Source organism: Eleutherodactylus coqui, chromosome 5 (assembly GCF_035609145.1).
Source record: "Eleutherodactylus coqui strain aEleCoq1 chromosome 5, aEleCoq1.hap1, whole genome shotgun sequence".
Classification (NCBI taxonomy): domain Eukaryota; kingdom Metazoa; phylum Chordata; class Amphibia; order Anura; family Eleutherodactylidae; genus Eleutherodactylus; species Eleutherodactylus coqui.
In genome coordinates this window covers 112,497,371-112,522,808 of record NC_089841.1, presented here as the reverse complement: position 1 = coordinate 112,522,808, position 25,438 = coordinate 112,497,371, and the positions used below count along the sequence as shown (strand labels likewise).

Genomic DNA, 25,438 nt, shown 5'->3' with positions numbered 1-25,438 from the left:
TCCATTATATTTTATTAGTTACACATTCAAGATCTATACAACAGAGTTCTCAGATATGCATGAGCCAATTTTCCTGTATGTTGTAGCAACTGTTGCCCCAATGGCAAATCTGTACCCAGGTCCCCAACTACCAGGTGCCATTTATAATGCTGATATCTTCTTATGTGACAGAGGGGCATTTGGGACGTGTCAGATTCCAAGCCGCAATAGCAACTCCAAGTAATAGCTACTCTTCTGCCATACCTTACCATGATTACCTGTCTTTGCTCTATTTAGTTCAGATTAAAAGGAAAAAAATCACCTTCAATAGAGATTTTTCCAAGTTAGGCTCTATATATTAAGTTGGACCTTGATGGAATTGTGATGGGTAATTTAATGGCCTTTCCAGTCTTGTGTCGACACCAGAATAATGTAGTCTTCGGGATTCAAAAGATTTAGACATTTTACTAATATTTGAATGTGCTTTGCTTCATTTTACTAACAAGTCAACCTGCATTTATTTTAGCTTATGGTGAAAAATCCTGTTCTCATGGCTTTAACATTCGCCAGCTGTGCAGATGCATTAATCACTACTGGCTTTGCAACATTTCTTCCAAAATTTATTGAAAACCAGTTTTCACTAACATCAAGCTTCTCAGCAATTCTTGGAGGTAAGTGAAGATTTTCTTTTCATATCTATCAATTATAGTGACCCAGTCCAGTTAAAAAAAAAAATCTAGAGCAAAGAGACTTATCTTTTGCTATCCCCATAAACCTCTTCTGAAATGCCGTGTCTAAAAATCAACCTAATCTTCTTCTCTAAGACGCAAATGTTCAGTAGGGTCCCTCCAGGGTATATACACTGCTGGACAAGCCCTAATTCTGTCCATAACAGGCCAGTGTCAGATGTAATACTGTAGGTTTTATTCCACCTCTGTGATGCACTAATTAAATGCAACTAACTGCTAATCAAAAATTCCTCACCCCCTTTGCTATACACCTTGGTCTGCTGAAAATTGCACAATTCCGGCAATCAAGAACTCTTTCTCAAAAAGTGGTTTCTTCATGGTTCCTGTGAATAGTTTGTGTAAATACTAGACGAATGAAAGTGGAAATTTTGCTTAGCAAATCATTACTGTATTTTATGACTTATTGGGTAATGCTGCACTCACTCATGTAATTTCTAAGGTTAGTATTGACGTAGAATGGCATTAATAATGTACTGGTTATGCAAATAAGCTTTTTAACCCCTTCATGACATGGCCTATTTTGGGCTTAAGGACGCAACAATTTTTGGCGGATTTTCTTCTCCGTTTATCAAAAGTCATAACTTTTTTATTTTTCCGTCGACGCGGCCGTATGAGGGCTTGTTTTTTGCGTGGCGAACTGTAGTTTTTATCGGTGCCACTCTTGGGTACATAGACTATATTGTAAAACTTTTTTTTTTTTTAATGATAGCAGGGAGAGAAAACGCATCAATTCTGCCATAGATTTTTTTTTTTTTTTTTACAGCGGTACTCATGCAGCATAAATGAGACATTCCATTTTTTCTGCGGACCGGTACGGTTACAACGATACCAAAATTCTTACATTTTTTTTAGGTTTTCCCACTTTTTTGCAATAAAAACCCTTTTTCTGGGTAATTTTTTTTTTTTCTAAATTGCTGCATTCAAAGTCCTGTAACTTTTTTATTTTTTGATGTACGGCACTCTATGTGGGCTTATTTTTTGCGAGACGAGCTGTAGATTTTATTGGTACCATTTTGGGGTACATATGGCTTTTTTGATCACTTTTATTGCGTTTTTAGTGTGGCAAAATGCTAAAAATTAGCATTTTGCCTCAGTTTTTTAGCGTTTTTTTTTGCGTTTTTTTCCGTGCACAGTCAAAAGCATGTGCAACTTATTGTACGCGTCGTTACGGACGTGACAATACCAAATATGTGGGGTTTTATTTTTTTTTTACCTTTTTTTATGCTAATCTGAGAAAAAGCATTAAAAAATTGTTTTTTTTAACTCTTTTTTTACATTTTTTTAATTCTTTTTTTAATCTTTGTTTTTTTTACACTATTTGAGTCCCTCTGAGGGACTTTAACCACTGCCCTGATGATCGCTGGTATAAGGCATGGCAGAGCTACTGCTCTGCCATGCCTTATCGCTTGTACAGCGATTATAGGCATAGGCAATACAGGACATCGCGAGTTCCGGCCGGAGACACAGAGGGAGCCGCGCTCCCTCTGTGAACTCTTTCCCTGCCGCGATCTACGTAGATCGCGGCAGGGGAGGGGTTAACAGCGGGGGGCGCATCTCCGATGCCCCCCCGCTGTTGCAGCGGGACGCCGGCTGTGACTGACAGCCGGCTTCCGCTGCGAGAGAGCGCGGGATTTTATGTAAGTTTACGTCCCGTTGCGGCAAGTACCAGGCTGCTAGGACGTAAACTTACGCCCTGCAGCGGGAAGGGGTTAAAGTAATACAGTGTGTAAGGCTAAAGAAAAAAACATATGTTCATCCTGTTCAGCCTATTAAACCCCCAACGTTGATCCAGAGGAAGGCAAAAAAAAAAACATGAGATAGAAGCCAATTTTCCTAACTTTAAGAAATAATCCCTGGATCAACGACTCTTCTAAAGTAATCCGTGACTATAACATGTAATATTGTTACATTCAATAAAGGTGTACAGGCCCCTCTTGAACTCTTTTATTCAGTTTGCTATCACCACGTCCTCAGACAGAGCGTTCCATACTCACTGCTTTTAAGGTAAAGAATCCCCTTCTATGTTAGTGTAGATACTTTTTTCTTCTAGATGTAAAAAATAACCATTTGTTACAGCCACAGTGCTGGGTATGAATAGATGATGGGAGAGAGCTCTGTATTGTCTCCTGATATATTTATGCATAGTTATTAGGTCACCCTTTAGCCGTCTTTTTTTCTAAACCAAATAACCTCAATTTTGATATCTACTCTGGGTATTGTAGTCTGCCTATTCCATTTATTAACTTAGCTGCCTGTCTGAAGCCATGCAAGCTCTATGTCCTTCTTGAGTACCAGTGCCCAAAACTGTACACAATATTCCATGTGTGGTCGGACCAGTGACTTGTAAAGAGGAAGAACAATGTTATCATCATGTGTCACTAGACCTCTTTTGATGCACCCCATGTCCCTATTTGTCTTGGTAGAAGCTGCCTGACACTGATTGCTCCAGTTGTGTTTACAGTTAATTACAATCCCTAAGTCTTTTACCATGTCAGTGTTACCCAGTGGTTTCCGATTGAGGCCTTAGTCAGACGGGCGTTTTTTTGCGTGATTTGCGCATGCGCATGCGTCCGGCGATTTTTTAAAACCATTGCTTTGCAATGGTATCGGACACATGAGCGCTTTTTATGCGCTCGTCCGATAAATTATAGAACAGAAATCGCAGATCGCACCTATCTGCGATCTGCGATTCCTGTTCTCTTCTCTATATGCGCCCATTGAGAACATATAGAAGACAAATCATTCTTCTCTGCCACAGCTGTCACAGCTGTGGCAGAGAAGAACAATGTTTGCCCATTGAATTCAATGGAGCCGGCAATACAGCGGCTCCATTGAAAGCAATGGGCTGCCGGCGTGCGCGGGATGAATTGCAGGGAAGGGCTTATATATTTAAGCCCTTCCCGACAATTCATCTCACACTCGCCCGCAGCGCATTGCTTTCAATGGAGCCGCTGTATTGCCGGCTCCATTGAATGCAATGCGCTGGACAGCTCCGGCCCGTTTCTAATGAAACGCGGCTAGGAGCAGATTTTCGGGCGATTTTCGGGCACCGGTCACGCGATTTGCGGATGCGCATCCGTCATGCGATCCGCAAATCGCGCGAAAAAACGCCCGTCTGACTAAGGCCTTAGTGTGTAATGGTGACATGTATTCCTTGTGCAGAACCTTACATTTATCAGTGTTAAACCTCATTTGCCACTTTTCTGCTCAAGTCCCAATTTATCCAAATTAGTTTGCAACCATATACTGTCCTTTCTTGTGTTATTTTTCATAGTTTTGTATCATCTGCAAATATTGATATTTTACTCTAGATCCCAATATGATGACATTAATAAATATATTCAAAAGAATATGGCCCAGTACTGACCCCTGTGGTACCCCAATAGTAACGGTGACTAAATCAGAGTGTGACCATTTATAACCGCCCTCTGCTTTCTATCATTAAGGCAGTTCCAGTGGAACAGACCGCATATACCGTTTATCACATTACTTAATTCCCTTAGAACCCAGGGTTTATGCCATCAGGATCCAGCAATATGTCTATTTTAATGTTTTTATGGGGGCTTTGCATTCCTTCTGGGCTAAACTGGTGACATTTAATGGGGGAATTACTTTATCACTCTTCCTTTTCCTGAGTGAATTCACTGGCGAAAAGACTGTTTAACAGAATTGCTTTCCCCTCATCACCCTTTACAATTTTCTCTCTAATTACTTTTTAAAGGGCCAACACTTTCCATTTTAAGCTTTTTGTTGTTTATATAGTTGAAGAAAAGTTTAGGGTTAGTTTTACTCTCTTTGGCAATGAGTCTCTCTGTCTCTAACTTTGCTGTTTTTATTTGCTTTTTATATAATTTATTTTAAGTAATAACGTAAGTAATGCTTGGCTTATTTACTAATATTGTCTAAAAGTTAGTGCAAACTTAGACCAGACAGTCCTAAAATGCACCAGATTTATTACTGAATGATAAATCTGTTGAATTTTAAGACTGTCTAGTCTACGTTTAGACCACCTATTAGTTGGCTTAGTTTACACAAAAAAAATCTGTCATTTTTTTGTTGCAATTTTGGCCACACCCCTTTTTTTGGCTAAGCCAGGAAAAACTTTCTAAAAGTGTCTAAAAACACATGATAAATGTGAAAGCATGCAAGACAATTTTCTGGCATAATTTGCACCAGAAAACTGTTGTATTGGGAATAGCAAGTAAGACCCACTGTATTTACATATGCAAAAATACACAGAAAAACAATTCTTTTGATGTGCAAAAATGCAGTGAATATGCATGTTCTGGGTGTTGGCCCATTCACTTCAATGGCCTATTTAGGTGCATAATGCGCACCAAAACAGGACATGCTGTGTATTTTTTCACATGAATAAAAAATACGCATACATCAATGAAACCATTGAAATAAATGGGTTTTATTCACTGCATTTTATGTGCGTAAAAAATATATGCACTTAATATGCAACATATTTATGCCAATGTGAGAATGAAGTCAGACGAGCATGTATGTATTAGAACCATTGGTTCCTTATGGTGTGTTCACATGTCCGTTTTTTACAGGCATGAAAATATTCGCACCTGTAACGATAGGACATGCGTGCATCACATAGATCCATGCTCTGCGAGAATCCCAGTGGGGAATTACCTCATTACTGAACACTGTGACAGCACTGTCACAGTGTTCAGTGATGAGGAAACTTCCCACGGGGATGAAGGAATCCACTGCCACAGTTGTGACAGCTGTGGCAGAGGACCGTGGTGTTCTCCCATTGCTTTCAATTGGGCTGGTGCTGCAGCCACTCCATTGAAAGCTATGGGCTGCAAGCAACCCCTGCAGTAATTTTCGGGGAAGGGCCTTCCATAAAAATCATCCCTAGCTTGTGTAAAAAAATTAAAAATATATACTCACCTCTCTGCTGCTGTTGGGGCTTAGCGCGTCTTCCGCTTGGCTATACTGAAGCTCCTTCAGCAGGCGGGGATTTAAAATTCATTGAATGGCAATCAGACACAGCCCTTTCAGGAGGCGGGGATTTAAAATCCACACCTGCTGAAACAGCTTCAGTACAGTGTCGGGGAGCTAAGCTGCAAGACATGCTGAGTTCCGACAGCGGCGGAGAGGTGAGTATATATTTTTAAATGTTTTTTACACAAACTAGGGATGATTTTCAGTGAAGGGCTTATATTTCAAGCCCTTCTCCGAAAATCACTGCGGGGGCTGCCTGCATCCCATTGCTTGCAATGGGGCAGCTGCAGCACCGGCCCCATTGAAGCCAATGGGCACAGAACTTCGGTCACGCATATCTTCCACATCCATGCAGTGCATTTTTTTGCGCAGCACAGATGCGTTAAAATACACACTCATTTGACTGAGGCCTGAATGAGACCTAAAACAAAAAAATCACAAATATTGACATTGTGGGCAGAATCAAGAGTGCAGAATTAACAGTTACACCCATGTCATAGTAACATAGTTCGTTAGGCTGAATGAAGACAATGTCCATCTAGTCCAGCATGTCTATCCTCCTGTGTTGATCCAAAGGAAGGCAAAAAACCCCAAGGGCAGAAGCCAGATAGCCCTTTTGGGGAAAAAATTCCTTCCCGACTCCCTAATGGCAATCAGACTGTTCCCTGGATCAACCCCTAATAGTTCCTACCTGCCTGTATACCCGGATTAACAGTTAACCTAAGATTTATAACCTATAATGTCTTTCCTCTCCAGAAAGACATCAAGTCGCCTTTTAAACACCTTTATGGATTTTGCCATCACCACTTCCTCCGGCAGAGAGTTCCACAGTCTAACTGCTCTTACAGTAAAGAATCCCCTTCTATGTTGGTGATGAAACCTGCTTTCCTCTAATCATAACGGATGTCCTCTTGTTACCGTCGCGGTCCTGGGTGTAAACAGATCATGGGAGAGATCCTTGTATTGTCCCCTAATGTAGTTATACATAGTTATTTGGTCACCCCTTAACCTTCTTTATCCTAGAGTAAATAATCCCAATTTTGATAACCTCTCTGGGTATTCCAGTTCCTTCATTCCATGTATTAGTTCAGTTGCCCTTCTTTGAACCCCCTCCAGTACTGTAACATCTTTCCTGAGCACCGGTGACCAGAACTGTACGCAGTATTCCATGTGAGGCCTGACAAGTGCCTTATATAATGGAAGGATAATGTTCTCATCCTTCGCCCTTATACCTCTTTTAATGCACCCCAAGACTTTATTTGCCTTTGCAGCAGCCTACTGGCATTGGTTACTCCAGTTTAGTCTACTATCCACTAATACCCCCAGATCCTTTTCCATATCACTTTTTCCTAGCGGTACTCCATTAATTGAATATTGGTGACATCCGTTTCTCCTGCCCATGTGCATAGTCTTACATTTTTCAACATTGAACTTCATTTGCCGTTTTTCTGCCCAAGCCCCCAGCTTATCCAGGTCCATTTGTAGCCGCACATTGTCCTCCGTTGCATTAATTATATTGTATAATTTTGTGTCATCTGCAAATATTGATATTTTGCTGTGCAGCCCCTCTATCAGGTCGTTGATAAATATGTTGAACAGAGTGGGGCCTATTACCGAACCCTGTGGCACCCCACTAGCGACTGTGGTCCAATCAGAGTACGAGCCATTTGTATCTGTATCTGAACTTTCTATCATTGAGCCAATTTTTTACCCACTTACCCACGTTTTCACCTAATCCTAGCTGCCTCATTTTGTATATTAGCCTATTATGTGGCACGGTGTCAAAGGCTTTAGAGAAGTCTAGATATACGAGATCAATAGATTTCTCCCCGGTCCAGCTTAGAGCTTAGTTCATCGTAGAAACTGATCAGATTTGTCTGACATGAGCGACCCTTCATGAATCCATGCTGGTGAGGAGTTATTCCCTTGTTCTCCTTGAGGTACTCATCGATGGCGTCTCTCAGAATCCCCTCGAAAATTTTTCCAGTTACTGAAGTGAGACTTACTGGCCTGTAGTTACCAGGCTCACTTTTGCTCCCCTTTTTGTAAATTATGTCTGACACATAAGAAGATGCCACTAGTCTGAATCACATACAGTAGGTGGAGAACCTGTTACAAACTTCATTTAGTACCCTGAGATTTCAAGTAACACTTTTGGAATCAAACTTAGGACTCTGTCAGACGAGCGAATTTTTCACGCATCTGTAGGCATGTTTTCAAAACAGATCTATTAGAACCAATGCTTTCCAATGAAAGTGGTCACAAGTCTGTTGTTTAGAAGCGGAAAAAATACGCACCTGCAACAGATAGGACATGTGAGCGCAAATGGACCTGGTAACGCGATTTTTTTCTACATGCGATGTGCGATTTTTTCCCCTGCACCTATAATGCATGAAAAACGTGCTTGTGTGACTGAGCACTTAGGCTGCATCCACATGGGCGACAGCGCTATCACTGCTATGTACACGCGATTTCATAGCGTCAGTGATGCTTTTTCCTTGGGAAAAATGTAGCATCGCGTTGCAGCTACCTGTGATTTTCTCGCGCTATACAATCACTTGATTTTGTAGCGAGAAGGTTAGTAGGACTTTCTAATGTTAAAATCTTATCAGATAGCATGAAAATCAAGTTCAAGTTCGTGCGATGCAATATACAAGGAGGCTCCATAGGGGAACATGGGCTACAAAGCATAGCAAATCAAGGCTGTATAGAGCATGCCCCAATTTTGTAGTCTGGCAAAGTAGCAGGCTACAAAACATTGATGGTGTGGAAGAACCCAAAGGAAAGCATGGATTCTACATACATGAGATTTGTAGCACTGTTGCATCGCTATAAAATCGTGCGAGAAAAGCGCCCGTGTGGATTCAGCAAGCCTAAGGCCTAGGCCACCAATAGTAAATCCAGCACCTGAGAGCACCTGGTCCAGCACCTCTCATGAGCTGTTCACCAGGCTGGTGTGCTTATGCACTGAGCAGATTTCTGCAGGAAGTAGATAGCTCTGTCCTCACAGCAATGGACAGGCATGGTATTACAGGTGAAGTTCCAAACCTGGCCACTGCAGTGGGAACAGAGCTATCTACTTCCTGCAGAAATTAGCTCAGTGCACAAACACACTGGCCTAAGAAATAGCTTGTCAGTTGGGTCCTTGGCTGCAGACCCCTACTGATTTACTATTTATGGCCTATCCTGCAGATAGGCTATGAATAGTTTACAACTAGACAACCCCTTTTAAATAGTTTCCCATTAATTTGAATTACTAATATGTAGTACCACATTTTCATGATTATACTGTATACATGGGACGGCCAATTAGTCGTAGAAAAGCCGGCATTTACCAGCGCTGCGGAGCGGATTTCTCTGCCACAGCATGTCTATTTTTTATTTTTTTTGTTGGAGCTGCGCTCCTGTCTATGGGAGCGCCGGACACAACGGAAAAGCATGTGGCCAAGCTGCTCCAAAACCCGTGGCTAAGTTACGCGGATTTTTTTGCTGCGGCAAAACCGCAAGATTTCCGGTGGGATTCTGCCCTGTGTGAATCCAGGGTTATAGTTGTTTGTCCAGGCTGGCAAATTTGGAAAGAATGTGATAGAAATTGTCCCATGTTTGGCACATGATCAACAGAAGTGACAATGCAATGTATTGCAGTGAATGCTAGCTCTATTAACAGTAAAGCCTTATATGTTTTGATCAAGTTCCTTTTACAGGTATTATCAGAGTATGAACAATGAAGCAATGAACTACAGCACGGCCTGACCATCTCATGTGTCACTATTGGCAGACTTTATGTCTATTAAAAAGACCTTTAAGCCTGAATACAGAGTAATCTATATTAAAAATGTATTAATGATGAGCTCACATTTCAGTTTAGACATTTAATGTTATTATTGTAAATCCAGATGATAGATTTTTGCTCATTTTAGGAAAGCGACGCAATAATAACTATTTAATTAGTTTAAATGAGGTTATTCCAATTAGAGAACAGTTTCCTAAATGCAAGACAACCTACTGATGAAGTGACTGTTATGGGTCTGGCTACAGCAAACCTACTGTTAGAAGAACTCTAGGTCAAGTGCAGGGTTGTTACAATCGGTTTTCCAGGTATAACACTTGCCGCAAATCTGAGGGATTTACATTTTAGAGAATCAATGCAGATTTGGTTAAAAAAATGCTAAATTCTAAATAGGAGAATTACTAGATGACATAAGCAGCAAGAGAAAAGTTATGGGGCTGCAGTTATAGGGCTCTTTCACATGAGCATTGTTTTGATGCTGTATAGGTGCATCAAAAAATCACAACTAAAAGAACCAATGGTTTCCTATGGGTTCTTTCAGATGAACGATTTTTTGATGCACCAAAAAAATCGGGCATTAAAAGATTTTTTGACGCCGAGGTATGTCCTATCTTTTGACAGAACAGCGCAGGTGGCTCCCATTGACTCCTGTGGGAGCCGTCTGTCCGGCAAAGGAAGGGGATGGAGGGGAAAGGGCTATAACATGGCTATCTGAGCGCTAAAATAACGCTCGTGTGAAAGAGCCCTACATTTGTGCAGAAGTGCACTTTAGATATAATTTTTACATTACTGGTCAACTATATAAATACATATTTATTGTGTCAAAAAGACACTTTTTATTTTTGAATGAATTCATCCATTAAAATTATACTTTAGAATCACATTGAATAAGTAATAATTTAGTTGCATGTATATGCATAATATTACATATTTAACTTCCTGGTAAAGAAGATAGCAATATAGTTTGTTTTTACCTCCACCTTCAAAATATACTGTCAGAGAGGGGCTGTACATACCAAATAGCACATTGGGAAATAGTATTTCACAAAATACCATTACTTAATCCTCTAACTTTGGGCCCCCTGTCCACGGCCGAGGCGGAATTTCGCCAGCGATATTCCACCGCTGGGGATGAGGTGGGAGAGCTGTCAGCTCTCTGAGGTGAGCCTGTCAGATAGATCCCGTGAGCAGAGAATCGCTATGATTCTGCGCTCGAGGACGCCGGTGGTGCTGCGCTTTCCATAGCAACGCTATGGAAAGCTTCAGACAGCGTGATTCGCCTGCGATTTGTCATCGGCGAATCATCGTCCGTGGACAGGAGCCCATAGACACCATTCCGACCCTAGAATAGAAGACCTATCCTAAATCTCACATGACTGGATCCAATCCCATCCTTGGCTCTACTTACACAGCTCGTGCACAGAGTAATAATACAAATGTGTGCATGAATCCTTGTATCCTATATTTATCAGTAATACTTCCCTCATAACTCTGTGCAAGAATAGACATTTGGTATCTTACTTTACCAGTATATAACATTTACTGTTTTCTCTGTACATTGCAGGTGGTGTACTGATTCCAGCAGCAGCCATTGGACAAATTATAGGTGGCATAATTGTCTCAAAGTTCAAGTTTTCCTGTAAAACCATCATACGGTTCTCCATTATATTATCCTTTGTATCCTTGGCCCTGACAACTGTCTTTATATTTGCTAAATGTGGGAATGAGCCATTCGCTGGTGTCTCCATACCTTATAATGGGTAAGTTGTCTTCCTGTATTTACCTGGGAGGTGACTGCTATACCTAAATCTGTTTAGGGCAAATCTGTTAACCCTGCGTGTTTTCTGCTAATATTTATGTCCAAACAAAATGTTGTGTAAATGATCAACAATTTTCTACTTAAATTTTCTACTTACAACAATTTTCTTATATTAGCAGCATTACACTAGATGTCCATGATAAAGACACCCTAATTAATGGATGCTTATGAATATCCATTAGAGATTCTGTTCTTTAAGAATACAAAGTTTGCCCCTTCCTCTCTAAGCTGAGGGCTGATTGGTCTGTCATGTGACCTCCCTTTAAATTCTGTGTAACAGTCAATGAGATTGTATAAAGTCACCAATGAAGCTCCAATCGTAAGACTCATTCAGACAATGAAACCCCTTAGGCCCATTTGTTCCCAACTAAAGTTTCCTTAATAGTAGTTTTGGATATGAAAAAGGAATAGACTTTATTTATTTGATTCCTCACATTGAAATGAATTGCAATATAACATTGAAAATGTATTGTCCACAAAATAGGGGAAAGTGTTATTTAAAGATGATATATTACGCTGTTTCCCCGAAAAATAAGACCGCGTCTTATATTAATTTTTGCTCCAAAACATTTTTCTTTTTTACATGTACATCTGCCTGGACACTATTTAAACTGACTTTTTTTTAACTGCAACCAGGGCTTATTTTTAGAGTAGGGCTTATATTTCAAGCATCCTCAAAAATCCTGAAATAATCATGCTGCATTCTCAAAAATTCAGAAAAATCATGCTAGGTCTTATTTCCGGGGAAACAGGGTACACCCAGCTAGGGTTGGGACATCGAAAACCGATATATCAAAATATTGATATATCGCTAATGCTTTGGCGATACTTTTCATCGATATTGTTATGTCCGATATATCGGTAACATTGATAGTTTAAGGTGATATAACCAACCGGCAGGTGCCGTGTTTCTGCCGGTTTTTTAAGGTGATATAATATCTATTTTTTGTAAAGAAGAACCGTGTCTTGTGGTCCGGTGACCAGATTTTCTTTCTTTACATTCTGCCCTTTCCTTAGTATTGCTACAGGATGTAGTTTTGCTTGCGGTACTAATAAACTGATAAACAAGTTCTAGAAACTTTTGGAAAGTGTGAGGTGACTCTTTGTCACCAATAAGGTTTGCTCATGGCAAAACGACTCTCAGAAAAAGTGGGGTCTTAGGGCCGCTTCTCCACATCCACTTGTTCACCACGTTAGACGCAGGCTCTGAACACTTGTATCTAACACGATGGCTGTGGGCAATGCTTTCTAAATGCAAGCATTTCCACATGCAGACGGAGGGCGCGCTGAACGCACGAAGGTCGTGTCCAGAAAAGGAGACGCAACATGTCATGCGTTCGGCGTCTAACACGAACGCAGTGCCCATAGAAAAGATAGGAGACCCATCTAACGCAATTACAATTGCGTTCAGGGCACTGCGTTTGCGTTACCAGGCCCTGCATTGTTTATAAGTTGCCATGGAGACCGTTGGTCTCTCAGTAGCAACTTGAAATGCTGAGTTTTCTTTATAGAGCTCTCATCAGAAGGTTGTAGAGGAGACCTGGAACCTCAAACCCCCCTCCCTAAGAACGTTAGATGAAACAACACCAGAACTTTCTTTGTACTTAAAAATGACCCCCCCAGGTCGTTTAGGAGACAATCCTTTTAAAATATGCATTCACACAAACGTATATCGGCTCGGTTTTCACGTCGAGCCGATATACGTCGTCCTCATCTGCAGGGGGGGGGATGGAAGAGCCAGGAGCAGGAACTGAGCTCCCGCCCCCTCTCTGCCTCCTCTCCGCCCCTCTGCACTATTTGCAATGAAAGGAGGTGGGACGGGGGCGGGGCTAATTAATCAGCACTTAGCCCCGCCCCATCCCGCCTCTCCTCATTGCAAATAGTGCAGAGGGGCGGAGAGGAGGCAGAGCGGGGGCGGGAGCTCAGTGCACTGCTCCTGGCTCTTCCATCCTCCCCCCCTGCAGAGAGGGACACCATATATCGGCTCGGCATGAAAACCGAGCCGATATACGTTTGTGGGAATGCAGCCTTACACCCAGCAGACCAAGAATAAGGTGGCATATTGATACCTTAGGCTATACTCAAATGATGCTGATTAAATCAGTGTAAACAATTGTATAACTATTAAATATATTCTTTCTTTTTTGTATTTATGTATCATTAGAACTGAAGATTTTGGTGATTTGAGTGCGCCATGTAACAGCAACTGTTCATGTGCTCGCTCATTTTATGACCCCGTTTGTGGCGCTGATGGAGTGCAGTATTTTTCAGCATGTTATGCAGGATGTAGTTCTGAAGCTGTAGCCGGTGATGCCAGTAAGGTAGGTTTAAGCATATTGTGATGTTTTTCGATTTTTTTTTCTTTAGTGCAATTCCATCTACATATGAAAATTCCTCTACTATAACTATACTTTCCAAAAACGTTATCATGCCACAAGGACATGTCAAACTTTAAATCGCTGGAGTCATCGTGCTGAGAGCATCCACTAATTGCTAAAACGAAGCACCTGAAGCAGTCATCTGAGCACTATCACTGCTTGCTAGCTGAAGATGACCCCATGGACATTTTTTTTAAAAGTCCATCTTTAACTAGCAAGCAGTGACAGTACTTAGATGAGCACATCAACTGCTTCGTTCTAGCAATTGCTAGGGTCTCAGCACTCAGACTCCCTGCAATCAAAACTTTTGAAATGTTCTTCTAACATGTCAAAAGTTTTGGAAAAGCACAGATACACTTGAAATATTCCTGCCTGTCGGAAAGAATATTAAAGTAGTCTTAGCAGTAGAGACATTAGCATCCTTTCAGAAGCTATAAGGGATTTGAAATGCCTCCTACCAGTCCACTATTACAATTGTGTTTTATACGGAAACGTTTTTGTTTTTAATTAGGTGTATTCCTCAGTGTGATAGGGGCCTGTTTCTCCAGTTATGCACTCGAATGACTCACAGGGAGTTTGGCATCATGCACTATTGGTTGGGGATCAACATATTTAGATGCAAGAATGTGAACACGTCACACACACCCATATGAGCATTAGTATTCTACATAAGGAAGTAAGAGTCAGATGACAGGGAGTTTGATGCTGCTAAGAACGAGTGCTGTGATGAGCCATGACAAGTAATGCAGTGTACCCAGAGGGAGGGATTGTGATTGTCAGAGCTATCAGAGATGTACATCCCTACTGTGTGCATCAACCTCTCAACAGTCGCTGGTGTAGAACAAGGTCGGACTGATGCTAATACAAAATACACGTCTGAGACAGCATGAGAGCTGAACAGCACTGTGACCAGAGAGGGTCTGAGACAGTGGGGATGAAGTAAGCCATTGACCAAGAGCAGAGTTGGGTATAGTAGAAGTGAGCTGCATTCTAAGGCCTTACTGTCAGTACTTCTGCATGTGCGCTTGTAACAAGTAATGCGCCTCTCCAGCAGAAGTAGTTGTTTTCCATTTAAACTATATAGTGGTAACTTTTTGTAACCTGTAAGGGCGCCCACCCACTGGCGTTTTTTTACCTGCGTTTTGCGTTTTTCCTGCACAGGCATAGAGATAACATGTGTTCCTGTCCACTGGCGTTTTTTTTGCGTTGCGTTTGCGTTTTTAACATAGGAACTGTCAGTTGCATATGTGTCCTTATTTTTCTCCTAATGCACCCATGAATGTCAATGGAAATTAACGGAAAAGCCGCGAAAACGCCGCGAAAAACGCGCGGAAAATCGCGGGGAAACGCGGCGAAAACGCTGCGTTTTTTCCCGCGGAAAACGCAAACGCCAGTGGGTGGGCGCCCTAAGACTGGAAGTTGCAGAAACTTCAGCAAGACTGAAGGGCTTAGTCACACGGGCGTTTTTTTGCACGATTTTTTGTGCACAAAACTGATGCGCACAAAAAATTGTGTGACCGAAGCCAGCGTCACGGCTGAAAAAAACGCTGCTAGCAGCGTTTATCAGCCCAAAGGGCTCGGTCACACGGGCGCTGCCCGCTATCCTCTGCCACAGCTGTGCCACAGCTGTGGCAGAGGAGAACGATGTTCTCCCAGTGAATTCAATGGAGCCGGCAATACAGCCGTCTCCATTGAAAGCAATGGGCTGCCAGGCAATCGCTGTATTAATTTTTGGGGAAGGGCTTCAAATATAAGCCCTTCCCTGAAAAATATCCTAAAAAAGGGTAAAAAATATATATACTCACCTTTTTGCAGCGACCAGCCGGCTCTTCTCCAGAACTGCTTTCAGTAGTATTCAGCAGGTGGGGATTTAAAATCCCTGCCTGCTGAATGGGCAGCACTTACCCACCCACACATTCATGAATGGGTGAGTGAGTGCTGCCTCTGATTGGCTGAGCACTGTGACCAATCAGAGGCAGCTCTCAGCTATTGACTGACAGCTAAAAGTTGCCTCTGATTGGTCCCAGCACTCAGCCAATCAGAGGCAGAATGGGTGAGTGAGTGCTGCCTCTGATTGGCTGAGCGCTGTGACCAATCAGAGGCAGCTCTCAGCTGGGATTCAATAGCTGAGAGCTGCCTCTGATTGGTCACAGTGCTCAGCCAATCAGAGGCAGCACTCACTCACCCATTCATGAATGTGTGGGTGGGTAAGTGCTGCCTCTGATTGGCTGAGCACTGTGACCAATCAGAGGCAGCCCATTCAGCAGGCAGGGATTTTAAATCCCCCCCTGTTGAATGCTACTGAAAGCAGTTCAGGAGAAGAGCCGGCTGGACGCGGCTGAGCCCCGGCAGCTGCAAAAAGGTGAGTATATATATTTTTTTAAATTTTTTACACTTTTTTAGGATGCTTTTCAGGGAAGGGCTTATATTTGAAGCCCTTCCCCGAAAATTAATACAGCGATTGCTGGCAGCTATGACAGCTGTGGCAGAGGAGAACAATCTTTAGTATATGGTCTCAATGGGGTTGGCGCTGCTGCCGTCGGCCCCATTGAGCGCACATAGAACACTGATTTGCGAAGAACACAGTTTCATGCGTTCTACGAATCGTTGTGTCATATAATTTTCGGCACATCCGCATAAAAAACTCACATGTGACCGCTCCCATTGCAAAGCATTGGGTCTATATAGATGCAGATCGCAAGCGCATCTGCAAATCAGGCAAAAAGAACGCCTGTGTGACTAAGCCCTGACTCTTTCCCGGTCAAATCAGGCCTACAGACTTTCCTAGTGTAGCTGATCTATACTTTGTTATAAGTTCCATTAACATTAAAAACAACTTTGGAACCCTGTTTCCTGGAGTATCTGTCATTCTGCTCGCAAATATTCATAGGGGCTGTTCTGCCCTTGCAGAACCTCCTTCTTCCTCCAACACAGTAAAGAACCACAGTGCCCCTATTACATAACATGACATACCATCTTTATAACTCTACCAACCAGTGTGTCCCCAATTACAGTGCCAGCTACAGTAACCCTGTTATAGAGCCAACCATTGTGCCCTCTTGTACCCATCATAGGCATTCTGTAACAGATCTAGGTTTAGTAATAAACCAAATGCTTCCATATTCCAAATACAGGAACAGAAAGTCTAGTGTAGAGGTGCAGCCTGAGACAGATGGACTATTAGCTTGCAAGGCATGGCACTTAAAGGAATAGTATCACCCATATTTTTTGTAACTACAACCAGTTACTGGGACATATTCTATTCTTCTCATTTGTTTGTATTCTCTGATTGCAGATTGTACTGATTTTAGATTCAGTACAAGATGGGCACAACCATCTCACCTGATCTGCATCTTTGTTTACAGCAGAGATATATTTTACAGCAGACTCATGGGCCTAGGCATCTGGTGTCTAGGAATGACTCATTGACTTCTATGGGAGAGTATTTTGGAGATGCTTCTGTTTTATGCATGGAGGAAGTTGAACAATGGTTGATCCTGTGTTATATTTGTTATGCTTAAGGTGTAACCTCTCATTGTTGTTGTGACTATGATGAGATAATGAGATGACTACTGAGAAGTGTTCTCAACAGAACAGTAAGTGCCAGTCTTCTTTGAGGCTCAGTGGCCAGATTGAAGTCTGTGAGAATTCAGATTTTTTTTAAATATAGATGATCTTATGGAAGATTGTAAAAAGACTGTCAAAAACTAAAAAAAAGTGTTTAATATAATAACTCAATTGGGACAATAGGTCATTTTCTAACAAAATATACATTCACTTTAACGGTAGCCTGCATGTACCTGGATTGGACTGGACTGTATATGAGTTCCATATAACTGACATTTAATTATAGTTTATATATTTTTTTTAAAATAGATGTATTCTTTTTGTCTTGCAGATTTATGCTAATTGTGAATGTGTTGGGAACTCAGTCCGGGAAATAGCAGAACGGTCTCTCAGCTTAAACGTTTCAGATGCTACACCTGGGAAATGTCCATCTTCATGCAAAAACTTGATACTATTCATGGTATTTTTCTTTTTTATTGTCGTAACAACCTTCATGACTGCCACACCAACAACGATGGCCATTCTCAGGTTGGTAATGGTTTATGACATATATTCAAAGTTATATTGAAAAGTTGGTACATTAACTTCTGTGCCCTTCAACTTTTAAACATTGCCCATATATTACCCATTTCCCATACACTTGGCTGCTATTCCAAATCATGATTTGAGCTGACTAGATTACCACCATAGATGACCCCAGAGAATACAATGACCTCAGCATTTAAGTCTGTTTTATAACAAGTTTGGATAACATCAATACTCTGAGTAAAAATAAGCAAGCAGTGGTCCAATCTTGGAGCAGCGAGAGAGCACCATTCAACAATATAGCATGTAGACTGGCAATTATTACTACGGTTTACATGCAGTACAACAACTCTAGTATGGGGATGAATGGTCTTTGCTGCAATTATTAATGACAGAACCAATTGGTGCCAAATTAACCCATTTGACTATAATGCGATGCATTTGGTTTCTGTCTGGCCTTCAGGGGAAAACAGTGGGGCATGCTGTTCTATTTCGTCTCAATTTTTAATGGAATTCAGCGATGGAGGTTCTGAATGGAACCTCTGAAGCTAATGTGAATAAGCCCTTAATAGACAGAGGATTTCATTTACATTTTTCTTTACTGTTCAGATTTTTTGGGGAATTGAATGAAGAGCGTTAAATTAGCAATTCTACAATAAAATGCATGTGCTGTAATGCATGCAAACAATATTTGCAAGTTCAAGAATGAACTATTCTACCTAAAATTTCCCAAGTTTTACAAAAGATGTTAGAAACATTGGCAGCATTCTTGGCAACCTTTGTAAGAAGTATATGAAACAAGCTTTGGCTGGAATGTATCTCATTTACATAAATTATATTTCCAGTTTTAATGGTGATTTATGTGGCTCATAACTCATATCCCACTGGAATGTTTCCAGTATATAAAGCAACTATTTCAAAGTTATTTCTAGTCCATAAAGTTTTAGAACTGGTCATCTCACAGCTACAGGTATATGAAAAAGTATTTAATCCCTTCCACAGGTGAGGTGAATGTATGCCTTATTTATTACCAATTCTAATGACCTGAGGTACCACTCTTACAGTACAGCCATTTTTGGAATACACAGAGTTTCTAATACAGAACCAGTCATAGTGTCCGCAGTACCAGTCACAATCTATCCATTATGAACCCGTTTATAGCCTCCCTATTACAGGACCAGCTGCATTATCCCCATTACAGAGCTAGCAATTAAATGTTCCCATTTAAGTGGCAGTCACAGTGTCCCCATTATAGCTTTAGTCATAGTATCCACATTAAATGCCAACATACAGTCTCTATTATAGTACCAGCCACAGTGTCTCCAATAAAAAGCTTGTTATAATGTCCCCATTACAGTGCCAGCCAAGCTTCCAATTACTGTATAAAGCCAGCAGCATGCCTCATGCAATGCCAGTCACACTAGGTATGATGTTAAGATGACAGTTTTTACAAGTGATGTTCATTGTCCTTTACGCAGGAGCTAAACATACAAACTGTGTTAGAATGGTTGTTTTTGGAAACATTTAAAATTAAGTTATGCAATCTTTTCAAATAATAAATCTATTCTTTCAGATGTGTCCCAGACAAGCAGAGGTCGTTTGCTCTTGGTGTACAGTGGTCATTTATTCGGTTATTAGGTAAATATCCGATTAATTGCTGGAGCCTGTAGATACAGTCTCTTTGGGCCTTTAAACTCGGCTCATCATTATTGCTGTAAAATCTTTATCTGCTCTTATTAAAATATCATTGTGGTGCACTTCTCACAATATCTGGTACCATTGTAGCCTTCGTCTTGATGTCCTCTTTCCATTCCTACACAATAGTGGGCGACCAATTAACACAGAAATACACAGAATGTGCATAGAACTACACACTGTTCAGTGAAATCATATGTAAACTTTCTTGTAACAGACTAACTTTCTTCTGGCCCACTTATAGGCACAGATCTATTGAGCCTACAGGGAAAAATCAAAACCGAAATTGCCCAAAGGGCAGCGCCCCAGTTGTATGCCCTCATTATAATCTAACTTGTGCCTGAGATACTGTATATATGCTTTATAGAGCTCTCCTATAAACGTCCGATGTTTTCTAGCCTTGATTTCTCTTTGCATATGGTACTTATAGTTGATGACAAATTCCCTTTAAAGGGACCTGTCATTGATTTTGAGTCCCATAAACTATGTTTTTGGGCTCATGGGTGATGGAACAAGCAGTATGGATAGAGGTGTTTTATACTCATTAGGGTCCTGCGCTGTGCCCCCGCAAGGTTGGCACGCACACATAGTGTGACTCCTTTCTGCTGGCTGCTTGTGCATGTTCTCCCATTCATCTCTATGAAAGATTGTGTGTACACAACTAGCTGAAAGGAGGCACACTTTCTGTGTATACCAACTTCTAAGTGACTATGAAGTACCACTCCCCAGATTCCCCATTCCATCACCTTTGAGTCCCATAACGTAGTTTTTGGGGCCAAAAGGGGATGATAGGTTCCCTTTAAACATGGCAGAAAGGTGTATTAAAATAAGTGCAAAGTGAAATTGCTGCCATCCTAATTTCTCTAAGGCAGATTGTGTTGTTGAGTATTTCAGAATAGTTCACACCTTAGATATTGAAATATTTTGCTTAATTGACAGTATCAGCAGTATGAAACCTTATGCTGATATGATATGATTTTTTGCTCTACTTCTAGGCTCCATTCCAGGACCAATAGTATTTGGAGTCATCATAGATAGCAGTTGTATTTTATGGAACATGAATGAATGTGCGAAGAAGGGAGCGTGCTGGACATACGATAATACAGGCATAGCTTATAAACTGATCGGCATCAGTAAGTATTATGTCATCACGTAAAGGTGGTATGTCCGAAGCCTAGTTTAAGTGACAATAGATTACTATGAAAATTCTTCTGATTGATTTTTTTCAGAAGTTTAAGAGATCCAGAAAAATCCCCATAATATAAGAGGAACATACTGGTTTTCTCTGTGTGCTTACATGGCGTTATGATGGCTTGTTTTTTATGTGGCACACTGTAGTTTGTATTGATACTATTATGGGGTACATACGGCTTTTCTGATCAATTTCATTGCATTTTTTGGGAGGCAAAACAAACAAATTACGCATTTTGCCTCCGTTTTATAAGTTTTTTCTTACAGTTTTTGTTGTGCAGGATAAATAGAGTGTATTAAAAAAATTAAAGATCCCACACATTTGGTATCATCGTATGCGTAACAACCTGTACAGTAAATTGAACAAATCGCGGAAAGTGTCAAAAAAGTTTGTTTGTCATTTTTTTAACACTTTTTTTATTTATTGTTTTACGTCCCTGTAGGGGACTTGAACCATAACAGCTATGATAGCTATGAGCTATGATCACTATGATAATGCATTGCAGGACTTCTGTACTGCAATACCTTATCGCTTACTATCATTTGCCATGGCAAGCCCGGACACCAATACCTGGCGTCCTGTTGCCATGGCAACCCATCAGCCTTCTGCGACCATATAGCAGAGGTCCGATGGCTCTCTTTGTGAATCCTCTACATAGATCATGGTATGTAGGGGGTTAACAGCAGAGATTAATATTCTGATCAATCTCCAGTATTGCAGAAGGAGGCCAGCTATCTTACTTTTGGAGTCCTCACTGTTCAATTTCCTCCAATGTTTGGTTTCCCTTTTTGTTCCTTGGTTCCACTTCACATGAGCAGGGTGTACCGCCGCACAGTGACATCACTATGGGTTAAATGTCGCTGCGACTAGTTGTGGTCGACTTCCATTGTTATTCACTGGTAGCTTTTTTTTGCTTATTTTGATGCAAAATGTAGATGAATGATAAACTTTCCAAAGAGCATATTACACAAATAAATAACCATACCTTTCCTTAATATCATCATACGTATGCTACTAGCTATTTTTCTTTCATGTGGCCTGTATAGGGGCAATACAGAAATGCTGATTTATTTAAATTCTTTCTTTTCAGGCGCAGCAAGCAAAATCATCACAATCATTTTCCTTTTTATTGCATATTTTATATATAAACCTCCACCAAGCAAACCTGAACCTTCAGAGGATAATGGAAAGATCATCTCTTCAGACTCACTTTAAGAAAACAGTAATGGACATATTTACGCACATCATTGATTTTATGTTGTAATGTACCTTGTCTAAAGATGTCACATTGTTCTTCCTCAAATAATCAAAATGAGGCCAAATAAGTAAACGGAGTCCATAACCATGGAAAATAACACTTTCCCATGGACATTTATATAATGTGAAGAACGGAGGTTAGAACAAAGCTGAATTTGTTGTGTCTTTTTTCTTTTAATATCTTCTTTCGAAGATGCATTGGAAGGTTATATTAACCCTTTCAGCTTGGCTGATGGCAGTTATATTAGATTCTTTGCGGAACGTAATGTGAATTAACCACCTTTGGACACTATTAACATATGAAATTAATCTACATTAATCTAAAAAAAAGTTAAGTAAACTTGTTTATGCATTGTATTACTTGATCTTGCATTAATCCTGGGTTACAGTCTGCACTGGGCTTCAGAGCTAAAATCATGTAGTCATGACAGGCACTGTATAAGAGCTCAGCTAAGCCAACACAGATTTAAATTGTGCAAGCTTATTGTTTCCTACGAACAGTAGCAGAACTATGAATACAGCTCTGGACTATAAAACAGGCTGCTAGTTGGGATTTCAATTCCAAGACATTGTTACAAGGCTTGCATAAAGAGTCTGACATTGACTTGAAGGAATGCTGCCTTCCAATAGGTGGCACTGTGGAGGTATTGTTCCATCTTATTTGCACAATACCGAAGGAGCATGAATGGCCTTTTATGTCTCCTCACTTACCGCCTAGGTGCTCTCCCTAAGGAGAAAAGATAGCATTTCTAACCCAATTGAAATTAAGTAATGCAATTCATCTACTGAGATATTCAACTTTTCATTTACAAAAACGGTGCTCAAAGGTTTATATATTCTTTAAATGCACAACTTTTCCAAAGGACGAATCATAGGAAGACCCCTATAATTTAAAGCATCTAACAGAGTAACTTTTAATCCCCAATATCTCCTATGGTCAGGGGATCCTGTATACACATGACAGCTGTTCCAACACAGATGATATCTCTTCTCTATTTAGTTTTAGAAAGGGATATTGATATTATGCAGAAATCATTGATAAACAATCATGTGGGTAGATTTGTGTATGATCAACCATTCTCTCTTTTACCATTAGTGAAGAATAATCAAATTAATAATATAATAAAATTCCACCAATGAGGCCATTAAAAACTGTCGCTATTTGCACCCTGTAATCAGAGACTATACAAATCATATATGGGGAACACATTCCTGTAATTTATATTAGCATAATTATACTAATTTTAAAAATAAACAAACAACTATAAATTTAAAAAATCTTTTTTTTAGCTTTGTACCCCTAATAAAACTAAAAAAAATGAAAAAAATCAGTAAAAAAAGATATAAAAGAATTGCCCTATATATCATGGGGAAAAAACGCCGCAAAATAATTTGGTAGCTGAAGGAAAAAAAATAGGGCAATAAAACCACCACATTGGTAAAATCCTTAAAAAGTGTCAGGTCCTTTAGGACCAAAACACTCTGGTCTTTAAGGGGTAAAGAAACAGTGCCACACTGGCCAATGGGCTGTGTTTGGTATTGCAGCTCACCCTTTTCAAGTAACTCAGACCGAACTACAAAACCAGAAATAGCCTATGAAGAGTATGCCACTTTTTCACCAAAAAAGACTGAAAACAGGAGCCTTTTTACTATATAGTCCTGGACGGCCTCTGTTACCTGTCTGAGACTTTGTTTTCCAGGGAAGAAACAAATATTCTCTGCTGGTATAAGTGTTCCTTGACAAAAGAAAATAGCTGTTGGCCAAATAATAATTTGACAGCTCTTGAATGTGTTTGGGCAGCTTTAAAGGGACTTTGTCAGCACCTTCGCATACCATAAGCCATGTTATGGTGCTCGGAGCTGAGGGAAAGGGGAGTTCAGGGAGGTATGTTTTATACGCATTGGGTTTCCTGTTCCTGCACTGTCCCTGTGAACTTGGTGCATGCGCATAGAGTTACTCATTTCAGGAGGCTCTCTGCACATGCTCTCCCATCAAGATGAATGGGAGAATGTGTGCACAGAGCTGTCTGATGAGAGTCAAGCTTTGTGCATGTGCCAAGTTTGTGGGGACATATCACAGCAATGGGGGACACAATGAGTAAAAAAAGCTACTCCTTGGATTCCCCGTTCCCTCACCTTTGAGCACCATAACATAGTTTATGGTGCTCAAAAGTGCTTATAAAGGCGAGTTACTGTGTACTGTAGGTTTACCCTTGGTGACCCTGAATATAATATGGAACAGCCTGAAAAAATAAATAAATTATATATTTATATTTCTTACCAAATCCCGCAGAGTCTCCAGGAAGGCCATGTTACATTGGAAAGTGGAGAGGAGCGGCACAATTTCCAATATTTTACAGGCAAGTGTCAGTATTGCACAAAGCTCAACAAACATCTAGAGCTCATAAATAGTATGAGTCTAAGGCCTCATGTCCACGGGCAAAATAGGATTTAAAATCCGCAGCGGATCACCTGCATGCGGATCCGCACCCCATAGGGATGCATTGACCACCCGCGGGTAGATAAATACCCGCGGATGGTCAATAAAAAATAATAAAAAAAAAATGGAGTATGAAAAAAAATGTGACATGCTCCATTTTTGTGCGGGTATCCCGCGGGGACGGCTCCCGCAGGCTTTTATTGAAGCCTATGGAAGTCATCCGGATCCGCGGGAGACCTAGAATAAGAATAACTTACCCGCAGCGGACCGGGCAGTTCTTCTCTTCTTCACGGCCGGATCTTCTTTCTTCGGCCGGGCTGATGTGCACGGCGCATGCGCACGGCACGCAGCCAGCGTGCCGAGCACATCCGCCGGCCGGAGAAAGAAGATCCCGCCGTGAAGAAGAGAAGATCTGCCCGGTCCGTTGTGGGTAAGTTAATTCTTATTTTAAGTGCTCATGTCTGCGGGCAGGAGGGACCCACTACGGATTTTCCATGGACATGAGGCCTAAGTGATTAGGCCCCTTACATCCCTACTAAATACTCCTTGTGTCTGTATTCATGTATGGGCCACTGTTCTGTGGCAACTTGCTAGTACACATGTGCCACTGCTGGAGTTTGCAATAGGAAATGATGACCAAATGTTGAATATAACCTCAGTCTCATATTTTTATATGAGTTGTGTATTTCCCATTCTCAAATTTGCAAGAGACTGAGTTCAGGCGGAATGAGGAACAGTAGACTTTTGGCGACTGAAGTCTTAGAGTTTTTAAAATTGTATTTTAAATAAAATTTACTTTAGAATAATGTTTCCTGGACTTATTTTATGTCTATGTTGTCTGTTTACTCCTCATAATGAACAGTTTTATACAAAAATTTGATGTAAAGGATGTAAAAGGGTATTTCCATATTAGTAAGCGATGGTATATTGCTTCCAAATGCCATCAAACTATAATTTGTTACAAGGTCTGGGATGCCTGTTAATTCCAGGACTAAAGGGGTAGAAACACCTTTGGCAGGTCATCTGCACAGTCCAGCCAATCAACCTCCTGTGCATGGAACTGCAGCATGGCTCCAATCAAG

General features: G+C 40.8%; 1 protein-coding gene across 1 annotated transcript in view; it reads left to right on the top strand.

Annotated features, from left to right (window-relative positions):
• Positions 1 to 25,164, top strand: part of LOC136627707 (solute carrier organic anion transporter family member 4C1-like) — a 93,361-nt gene extending 68,197 nt beyond the window's left edge. Inside the window, exons 7-13 of the mRNA XM_066603027.1 lie at positions 506 to 650; positions 11,048 to 11,243; positions 13,467 to 13,623; positions 17,579 to 17,775; positions 19,346 to 19,410; positions 20,463 to 20,600; positions 21,750 to 25,164. Coding sequence (XP_066459124.1) covers positions 506 to 650; positions 11,048 to 11,243; positions 13,467 to 13,623; positions 17,579 to 17,775; positions 19,346 to 19,410; positions 20,463 to 20,600; positions 21,750 to 21,874 — 1,023 coding nt within the window. The 3' untranslated portion in view covers positions 21,875 to 25,164. The remainder of the gene's footprint in view (positions 1 to 505; positions 651 to 11,047; positions 11,244 to 13,466; positions 13,624 to 17,578; positions 17,776 to 19,345; positions 19,411 to 20,462; positions 20,601 to 21,749) is intronic.
• Positions 25,165 to 25,438: the final 274 nt, after the last annotated feature.